Here is an 11,051-nt window from a genome sequence, read left to right as displayed (position 1 = left end):
AGCCACAAAAGTCTGTTTTTTTTTCATTTGAAATAGGCTTTAACACTAAATTCAGTGATGAATAAAATTAATTTTCTCAATAAGTACATCATGAATTTGGTATATTTAGTATTAGTACTTCATTAACAATGAGCACAAATACTATGAACTACTTTTACTGTGTACTTTTGGAGTAATCATACTACAGAATCCCTTCCAAGGTACAAAATTCCATCAGGTCCAGGTGGAAAGCTATCTGTTTATATTTTCTTTAATGCTGGTGAATGTAATTTTATTGGACTTCATTAATGCCAACTCCCATTACCGCGTTGTGCCCTCCAGGAAGCCGGGCTACAGGCTCCGAGCATCGGCTCCTGTCCAGCTTGCACACCGGTGAACTTGGAGGGCTTGATACGTGCATGAAGCGGGGCTTGGAGGTCGGAGCACAGCTTGGTTCTGAGTTCTGTAAACAACACTAGTTCCATGATCTGTAAACGGAAGTGGTTATGAGAACGGAAAAAACTTCACGCCTCCCGGAAGGCTTTCCAGCAGCACAGGTAGAAGGACCTCCTGCCTGGATCAGGGACCACTGTCCCACTGACACAGATTAACACAGCCAAAGTTTCTTTTTTTTTTTTTTTTTTCAGAAAACAGTATCTCGTAAACTCAGAAAAACAGAGCAAAAACTTTTTTTTTTTCTTCAGAAAACAGTATCTAATTAATTCAGAAAAACAGCAATTTTTTTTTTTACTTATTTTTTCTCGTAATTATGAGATAATCTCGTTAATTCAGAAAAACAAGAGCCGAATTTAATTTTTTGTGTGAATGCAATATGCTTCCGTACATTTGAGAATATTGAATTAAAAATTTTTTTTTTGAATAATTGAATTCAGAATATGAAAATCTATGTGTAAAAATTCAACAATTCAAAAATAAAACTCAAATGTAAAAAAAATTCAAATTATGACATACAACCATTCCAAAAAAAAAAAAAATTGCAAAATACAACCTTTCAATCTAAATTATTGCAAAATACAACCTTTCAATCTCTGATGGCACACATTTACTTCGATAAAAGTAATTCATAGTTTGTGTACTAATAGTATATGAAGTACTAATACCAAAAATACCAAATTCATAAAGTACTTATGGGAAAAATTAATTTTATTCATCATTAAATTTAATCTTTTACACTATTTCAGACAAAAACACTTTAGCCTGGAAGGGATTTTGGAGTATGATTACTCCAAAAGTACACAGTAAAAGTGGTTCATCGTGTTTGTGCTAATAGTATATGAAGTCTCATACAAAAATACCAAATTAATGATGCATTTATTGGAAAAAAAAAATGTATTCATCATTGAATTTAGTTTTGAACTCAATTTCAGACAAAAACACTTTTGCAGCCTGGAAGGGATTTTCGAATATAATTACTCCAGAAGTACACAGTAAAAGTAGTTCATAGTGTTTTTCCTAATAGTATATGAAGTACTAATACCAAAAATACCAGATTTGTGAAATACTTATGGAGGAAAAAGCTTTTATTTCATGTTAAAAACAGCCTTAAAACCATTTTAGCCCAATTACTTAACCATAATTATCAGATAAACAGTGCACATGAAAAACACTAGGGGCTGGCTGGACTATGCAGAGGAGGATCAGAGCTGGCTTGACCACAGTCTGCCTCAGGAGTGTGTTTTCATTACTAGCCACAGAATTTTGTCTGTTGAATCTAGTTTTTGTGAGATGTATGTAGTTCCATTATATGACCCAAATCTAATTTATTTCGTCTGAATAGCCAATAGCATAACTAGCCTTGATGTTGGATTATACTTTTCTTTTTTCTTTTGTTCAAACAAGGTATAGCTTTTAGACGTTACCTGCTTTAACTAAAAACTAGTTAAAAACTATACCTTGTGTGAAAAGAAAAAAGAAAAGTATGATTACATTAATAGAAAACAAAATGAACGTCATTAGCCTTGATGTTGGATCTTACCTGGTGTTGTATGACACTTGTCCCTTGTACAGGTGAAGGTCTAAATCAGGGGTCACCAGTCCTAGTCCTCAAGGGCCAGTATCCTGCATGTTTTAGATGTTTCCCTCTTCCAACACACCTGATTCAAATGATCCGCCTATCATCAAGCTCTGCAGAAGCCTGATAACGACCGTCAGGTGGACTGGAAGAGGGAAACATCTGAAACATGCAGGGCACCGGCCCTCGAGGACCAGGATTAGTGACCCCTGATCTAGATGATTGTTGTTGTTATAAATGTTAGCCTCAGGATGACAGTGTGCTAATTGCTAACAGGGCTGAAAAAAAATCACCTCTAACACTAAATACTCGACTAAAACTCAGTTTCTCAAAACAACAAAATTATTAATGCACTTGATAATGCACTCCAAACTGACAAAAAAGTCTAAATAAAAGTATTTACAAACCACAACATGTTGGTTCTGATTTGTTAAAAAACAGAAAAAATGACACAGGAGACACATGGGTTTGTGATCACATGAGCACTTTGTTATTTAACATCCATAGTATTTGATAATCTCATACCTATACATCATAAAGCCTGGACACGGAGAGAAGAGCAGTGTCACTAAAGCTGAAGGTATTTACAGGCAGGAGGCAGCAGAGAGAAAACGTCCAGTTTTTATTTGATCACTTCAATGCACAAAAACATTCAGCCAAATCTAAAGTGAACCCTTGCCTCTTTGCCCTGAGCCTCCTTCCATCTGCTTTTAACACTTACATGTGTTTTAACCCTCTGTTCCAATGAGTGTGAACAGGATGTCAATGAACGGCAGATTGCCTGGAGGACTGACTTCCAATAAAACAGGCAACTTCCACTGACCACATTTACATGGTGGCCATTCCTACTCACTGTAGGACGGTCAAGTACAGCTACTGTTAGACAAAAACTAATATGAGCATTTAAGTACTTCCCACTTAGCATTAGTGTTTGATAGTGTTATGATATGGGAATGTACATAAAAAAAAAAAAAAAAAAAAAACCTGCTGTGTATTTTTGCACAACAGTGGTTAAGTCAGTTACATGATATTACATTGAACTAAAACACATATTTCTGTGTAATATTCATACTTTATGAATGTGTGTCCCACGCACTTGGTCAGGTAAAAAGAAAGCAACACAAGAAGATATTTCAGAGTTAAGTCACCTCTCTGTTTTTGTACATGCATGTATTGATGCCAATTTAGCACTTTTATTGCTAGATTTAGCAACTTTTCCAACAACCCTAACATCTTTTCTTTTTTTCTAAGTCAACTAGCAGCAAATTTAGCAACTTTTAAAATTTGTTTGGAAACTTTTAGCAATTTTTGAAATGTGACTGAAACGCTCAAACACATTTCCCCATGTCACAGTCATAAAAACACACAGTCTGTCTGTAGCTGTAAAAGTCTGTTTCCAACTTAGACACTTTGTTGGTATATTTAGTGATTTTTCAGACCCCTTTGGAGACTCTTTATCAAAAAAGCCACTAGTGACAAATCTATCCCCCTTTTCTGGTGTTATTAGAGACTTTTGGAGACTCTGACATGAAAACACATATCATTCTTTGTCTAAAACAAATCACTGAATATAAATCAGTCCCATTGACAGTGATAGATTTCTCTTTTGTCTCTTTTTGGTCCATTTTCGTTTGTTAATGTAGGCTGAAAATTAAAACTGGTACAGTTGTTTTTTACTATAGTTGTTTTATGTTTTACTGTGACTTGTTGTTGTCTCCTAAGTGGACCGTAAGGTTAAAATCCAAACCAAATTGATGAAAATAAAGATAAAAACTAAACAAACAAACAAATAACTGACCTGAGTAACTCCTCCAGAGTGTCTCTGTTGGGTCACTTTAGTATAAAGGAGGAGGGTTTGAAATGGAACATTAAAAAAAAAAAAAAAAATTGACAGAGTATAGTTCATTCGTAGTTCTAAACATATTTAAGTGGTTTTTATTCTCACTTTTTGTCCCCTAGCACAATGTTATTCCTCTCTCCTACATCATTCATTACAATTACATGCATATAGCCAATTATACAAATTAGGTGATGATGTCATTTAGCAACTTGTAGAGACTTTTAGGGCAAACAATATAATACTCTTTGAACCACATCACCTGCACATTTGCTCTTTAAGTCCAGTAATCTGATTTCTGCTTTCATTGTTCATGCACTTACAACTGTAATGTAAGCTACCAAGTGAATAAGTGCTAACATTAGCGTTTGTTAAACGCTGGGTGATAACTATCGAATGTGCTGCTGTAGTTTGACATATGATGGTCTGATCCCATATTCCTTTGGTTTTTACTGTCCAGTGGTGAACATCGTCAGACTTTCTGTATTCAAACCTGCACACAGAAGTATAACATGATGTTTTTGTTAGTAGTAACTATACGAGCTAAAATGGCCATCATGTTAATAGGGTTTTTTTTATGCTCGAACTAAGACTTATGCTTGCTTTGACAGTATTTAAAATTAAATGAAATTAGTTAATAAATCAGTGATAACATTCACTTGTATGTCTATGACAGAAATTAACCATTCAAGAATTTAAATATATTTACATTTCAATGAGGATAGACTATTATGTTTTCATGAAATTTAATGTTAAATATAATATACAAAACTAAATCTGTACATTAATGCACAAGAAGAAAAATAAAATGGTAATATTATGTCTAAAAGTAATCCTTCATAAATAAATGTACATTTTAGTTTTATTAGTTGGACTGGGCAACACATATCCAGGTACATACAATACAGTCAGAATTTGAGCTTTTTTGTCTTTACTTTGAAGGTTACTTTGAACTTAAGGCCACATTTCCACTTTTTCTTGCATATACCTATACCTGGCTTATACAGTACTAACGCAGATTGCCCACATGGCTACCATCACAAAATGTATTTATCTTCTAACATTAAAAAAATTACCTTCATTTCTGCACAATACTTTCCTTTTGGCTCAAGAAAAATCTGTACATGGGCAACTGTGTTCTTAGACACGTCAGTATTTACAAAATATAGTTGATGTCAAGACAAATATCAGGCCACAAGCCATGAAGTGTCCAACAGGGCTCATCTCCCTTTTTTCCCTAAAGCAGTTTAAGGCATAAATGACATCTTTAACTGCTGTTGAAATGCAACTGAGTAATTAGGCAACGATTTCTGTCAGCTATGAATTTCTAGAACTCATTCAACAAGACCTCCACAGCTATACTTTGCTTTCATTGGACATCCTTCATTTTCTGTTTGTTTAGATGCTTCTCCTGACCGGTAATTAATGGAGCTGGTCAATAAAAAGCACTTTACACTACACTACCAGTCAAAAGTTTGGACTCACCTGGTTTTACTTTATTTTCATGACTATTTACATTCGAGATTCTCATTGAAGGGATTAAAACTATGAATGAACAGACATGGAATTAAGTAGTTAAAAAAAAAAGTGACATAACTCAAAGCACGTTTTATATTTTAGATTCTTCAAAATACCCACATTTTGCTTTTATTACTGCTTTGCACATTCTTGGCATTCTCTCGAAGAACTTCATGCAGTTGTCACCTGAAATGTTTTCCAAAAGTCTTGAAGTAGTTCCCAGTGATGCTGAGCACTTGTCAGCCATCTGTGGTCCATCTAATGCCATTTAAATGAGGAGGTGAGTCCAAACTTTTGACTGGTAGTGTAAGTCATATATTCATTTATAGTATGTACCATCAGACTAAATACACAGGAGAAACTGTAAAGCCACTCATTTCATGTCCTGGAGGGGATTGATATGTAGGATGGTGGATGATTTTTGCACAATTACATGCACTTAACCCATAAAGACCCAGTGCTACTTTTGTGGCAATTCCCAAATGATTTTTTCATCTATATTTAAGCTTTGTTAAGTTTCAACAATAATTGTAATATTATCCTGCATATTTTGCATTTTTTTTCAGTGTAAATCATGTATTTTCCTATATTTAACTTACTGATCATGTAGATGTTCATAAAGGCTCAGATGAAAGTTGACCATTATATCAAAAACAAAGAAAATTGAAGAAAAAGTGACTTTTTCAGCAAATCTGTAATGAACTGAACACAAAACGAACATCTCCATCCACTGTCATTGATCCAACTCCATTGGTTTTACTGGTGAATCAATGTTGTAGAAGATGACAGTGTTTCCATGTTCACTACGGAGCCTCTGAACGTCCAAATGGGTCATATCTGATGACCACGAAAATATGACAAACTGTATTTTACACCAGTTATTTACATGGATCAACAGGTATTAAACATTTTACATCAGTAGATTATTTTGGTCGCCAGTGGCTGTTTGGGTCTTTATGGGTTAAACCATGAATTTCTCCAGAAGGCGGAATAAAAGGCAATTCTGCATTATGTCTCTGCATCCACAGAAAAATACCAATCTGTGGGGCTTATCTCGGGTTATCAGTGGGCAAAGGTGGGGTTCACCCTGAACATGTCACCAATTCATTGCAGAGCTGACATTCATATAGAGATGAACAACCATTCACTTTCACATTCACACCTATGGGTGATTTACACTGACCCACTGACCTATTATTAAATGTATGGTTTTGGACGGTCGGAGGAAGCCCAAGAACCCACGCAAACACAGGGAGAACATGCAAACTCATCAAACCCTGGACCTTTTCGCTGTGAGGTGACATTGCATAAAACGAACAGTAACAGTATAATGGGTTAAGACTAACTGGTTTGTGTACTAATGGGTAATAACAGAAGTGATGGATCTGCAGTGTTGTTGTTTTGACAGAGCCTCGCAGCAGGAAATGAATAAATTATGGTTAAATGGGTAAGAAAGATGATACGTCATGTTCTGTCCATCTTCTTTTTTGTATGACTTTAAGACTACGCATGATGACCATCTATAATGTTGCTGGTGTGATGTCAGTAATGATTATGAACAGGCGTTTTCTCTGATGACTTCTACCGGCTCAATCACACCTCTACTCTGGACCCGGACAAGATCAAGAGGTCACTTTTGTTTTTTTTTGGCCTAAATCTTACAATAAAGCAAGGTTTCTACAAGAATGAGATCAAAGAGCAATAAAAAAAGCAACTGGACATTAAACCCGCTTGACTTTTCATTGGACAATATGTGTTTCCAGTGTGGCACAGCAAGGTGAAAGTATAGATAGTACAACCAACCAAGTACAGCTAGGCATGTTTTTTTGTCTGATAGAGTGAAGTGGAGTGTGAGGAGACTCTCCTCATGCCCTATGCAGTATATAGAAGGGACTGTCACATAGTTATGCTATCACAGAGAACAAAGCGCCACCCTACTGTGTGTTGGAAAGCCTTTGGGTTTGGTTCTTGTCTGGTCTTTTGGATGTATACATGCACACTTGTCCAAATGTAGATGTCAGTTTGTGTTCAAGCCTGCATGCTTCCCTTGCACATGTTTGAACATGTTTTGTCTTTACATGTTTCTTCGTGTTTTATATATACAATGTTTATTTTTTAAGAAGTATCCCAAATGTACAGTTTTCCCCATTAAACCAAAACCAGCCTGCAGTAGGTGCGTGGGAAACGCTTGCCTCCATCTTCTTTATGATTTCCTCCAGGGGCAGTTATAGCTCAGTACTGCCCATCTTAACTGTCCTCGGTGCTGTTAAGGGTGACATATATGATGGGCACCAAACCCTGACAGGAGTCCAGAGCGCAGAGCAACCAGTCTGGGTCGGCCTTGCTCAAAACCTGTAGGATGTCACCTTTGTTGAAGCTCAGCTGTCCTGGTTCAGTGGCAATGTGATGACACAAAGCCCGCACTTCACTGAAGAAAAACAGAATAAAAAAAAGTTAGCAGACCTGGTATGATTAATTAGTAACTCACTGTTTCAGAAAGCCAATAGTTTACCGTTACGGCTTAAGTGATGCTTAGTTCAGCTACTCCCAAGAGTGGTCACCGTCTAGTCCTACGCTAAAAACCCTAACAAGTCCAATCAACATTTTAGAATAAGTGATGACATCAAAACAGGGCATGAAGCCTACAAGTCTGACACCGGAGTTGTACTTAAAGTCCACTATATACAATGTGAACAAGATGGGAGCTGAAACATTGCCCTGTGGAGCACCAGTGTCGTTCATTACTGTTCCCCAGCCTAACAAACTGTGGTCTTCTTGTCAGGTAGTCTGTGAGCCAAAAAACTGGAACTGGAATTTTATAAGGTGTAGTATAAACAGTGTTGGGTTTTAAAGGAAAGAGGACATTTGGAGGCAATGGGCATGTAGTCAAGCAAAACAAGCCAATATGAAGGCTTTACTGAACTGTGATAGACATTTTTAACCTGACATTTTACAGACCAGATTATTCTCTGATTAACTGACCAACAGCAGTTCACTGGTAATTATTAGGACCAAGTGAGAAATCATGAAATCATTTGATTACACAGTCACTGTTGTGCATAGACTAACATATATAAGACTTACCATGAACATGTTGGTTTGACTTGTGTTGTTTTGACTGTTGGAAGTGTGGGTACGACCGGAGGCTCTGACTTCTTCTCAATTCCTGCTCCGATAGTTTGAGCTACAAGATCAAAAACTGACCTATCCAGACCGAGCCAGCCTGAAGGTGGCCTGAAACACAGACAGAAAAATGCAAAAAGAAAGACAAAAAATGTGTTGATAGCGGTGTTTTATGTGGTGTACAGCATTTGCTTCATTTCAAATAGTATACAGCTACCTAAAGAGTAACATAAAGAGTTAAGAGTTACAATGTAAGTTATAATCTGTTGTCTTTGCTGTCCTCGCGAATATTAGCATCTTCCCCTTTTGATCAAATCCATACTATCTTGTTAGCTGTCAAATGCATATTATTCTAGTCCTTCTGTCACCTGTCTGATACTTCAGAGGTCATTATTACATGACTATGCTTTTGTTTCTTTGGGAAGATGTATTGCATAGCAAAGGGTTGGTTCTTCAACTTTAATATTACCTGCTCTTTGGAACTTTTCCTCTCTGTTCAGCCCCCTCCCCCTTTGGCTGAGAGCCAACGCTGGATCCAAAGAGCCTGCTCCATCGCAGACTCTGTCCCTGTGAGGGGCTTTCCTCTTGGGCTGCAGCTTGGGCCCTGGTCCCTGTAGCCTCCGGAGATTTAGTGTCTTTTTCCTGGTTGAGTACAGACTCTGGTGGGCTACCCATCCATGAGGGCCTCCCTCTGGATCCTGATCCTGATTCCCCACTGGAGCTACAACAACTTTGTCTATTTTGGGACACCTCCCCTTCCTGGCTTGACTCCGCCCCTTCCACCACACCTTCTCTGGTGGGTGGCAGGTGGCCTTGTCGTTTATCTGATGACTTCTTCTTCTTTTCTGTCTTAACAAACTTCGAACCCTCAGTTGACTGGTTGATGTAGACCTGAGACGACTGCATGAGCTGGTACCACCAGCCAGCTTGTCTTTCTTGTCGCTGACGCCCATCATTTGTCAGATCCCAGTCTCTGTCCTTCCTCCTGGAATTCTCCAGTCCATCTTCACACTCTTCTTGCCTGTCTTGTCCTACTCCCTTCACCCTCTGCCCACCCATCCATGCTCTTTCTTTCCAAAGTGTAGAAAACTCTTCTTCCATCATTGTCTGTCTGCTAACAGGTCCAGCTGACATGCTCTCTGTAACTGTGCTGTCTGTCCTCAGTTTTGATTTGACATCTCCTTTCAGTGTGCTTCCCTCCAACCTCGGCCATGTTCCCTCTCTTCTGAGACGTGGCTTCTCTCTCTTGAAATCACCATTTGAATCTCTAACCATTTCGCTTACGGTGGTGCTCCAGCCCCTCATGAGCTGGAAAGTGGAGCGAGTCGACTGATCCACGCTCTGGCCTGCAGAGCACAGCTGCTCCTTGTGACGTAGATGCTCCTGGCCCTTCTGGAGGAGATGAGGTTCAAAGAGGAGGTCCAGGTCAAACGGCAGAAGGGACAACGGCTGCAGCAGAAGGAGGAGCTCCTCAAACAGAGGCTGACATGGACCGTGCGCCAGAGGGAGGAAACCCCATGGGTTGTAGTGTGCCCCGATGATATCTGACAAAAGACACAGAACAGACACAAATATTAGCAGTAATGCTTCATGCACAAAGAATTAATCCTGAGTTAAGGGTCTGGGTTTCTCCTTACCTTCATGTATGTAAAGGTGATTAAACCAGAACTCCAGAGATTTAAGGCTGAAACATCAAGCAAATCAGATTTAAAGACAATGGCAGAAGAAATGCAACAGAAGTGTCCTGCAGCAGAATTTACCCTCTGAGCTGGGACAGTCACAATCACAACATGATTAACTGCCATACAAATAATAGTGATAACTATTTTGGCTTTTTCTATACATTTTAAGACAAGTCTCATAACTGCTAATACTAAGGTGACCAGGTGCTTATGAGTCACATATGGGACAAGGAGTGTGTTTGTGTGGGACAATAAGGGACACATAACTGTAATGCTGAAGCAAAGTCTAGATTTTTAAACAATGTCCATCTTATTGTCTATCTTAATGTCGAGCTTATAAATATGAATAATAACAACTTGATTTGCTTGCACACAGCATGCATATTTTTGCACTGGGAATTTATTTTTTGCTTTTTTTCATCAAGGTTTCAACAACTTTAAAACATTTTCCGATTCTTTTTTGTAGCTGCATCTTCTTTTTTGCGCGCAGTTTCCATGTTTTCCACCGATGTTTGCATGCCGATGTCTGAGTCTTTTGCCTTTGTTTTTTGTGTCAGTGACACTGGTGACAGGCCGATGGACTCCTGACCCCACGTGTATGTTGGTTGATTGACAGAGGACACAGCCAATGGTGATAAGGCTCTCTCAGCTATAAAATGACACGTCATGTTTGGAGAAAGGTGACTGTCCTGCACTTTGGAGAGGCAAATCAAATGTGGGACATCGTCTCAATTTTTGGAATGTCGAAAAATAGGTCATAATGCTGTATAGTCCCACACAAAGTGGGACAACTGGTCACCCTAGTTAATACTGGCCTGTAGCGCTCAAATTTATGAACAAGAATATAAAAAAATTAAATAGTTCTGTTTTTGTTTTCAAG

General features: G+C 38.1%; 1 protein-coding gene across 3 annotated transcripts in view; it reads right to left on the bottom strand.

The window, feature by feature from the left end:
- Positions 1 to 7,005: 7,005 nt before the first annotated feature.
- Positions 7,006 to 11,051, bottom strand: part of rusc2 (RUN and SH3 domain containing 2) — a 58,293-nt gene continuing 54,247 nt past the window's right edge. For 2 of the 3 annotated variants that reach the window (XM_030142677.1, XM_030142679.1), the window contains 4 exons: positions 10,127 to 10,173; positions 8,959 to 10,033; positions 8,451 to 8,600; positions 7,006 to 7,794 (listed from right to left, as the gene is read on the bottom strand). In XM_030142677.1, the coding sequence (XP_029998537.1) occupies positions 7,614 to 7,794; positions 8,451 to 8,600; positions 8,959 to 10,033; positions 10,127 to 10,173 (1,453 nt within the window). In that variant the 3' untranslated portion in view covers positions 7,006 to 7,613. The remainder of the gene's footprint in view (positions 7,795 to 8,450; positions 8,601 to 8,958; positions 10,034 to 10,126; positions 10,174 to 11,051) is intronic. The other variant, XM_030142678.1, reaches the window with a different exon arrangement.

This window comes from Sphaeramia orbicularis, chromosome 9 (genome assembly GCF_902148855.1).
Source record: "Sphaeramia orbicularis chromosome 9, fSphaOr1.1, whole genome shotgun sequence".
NCBI lineage: Eukaryota > Metazoa > Chordata > Actinopteri > Kurtiformes > Apogonidae > Sphaeramia > Sphaeramia orbicularis.
This window is presented reverse-complemented; position numbering and strand designations above follow the sequence as displayed.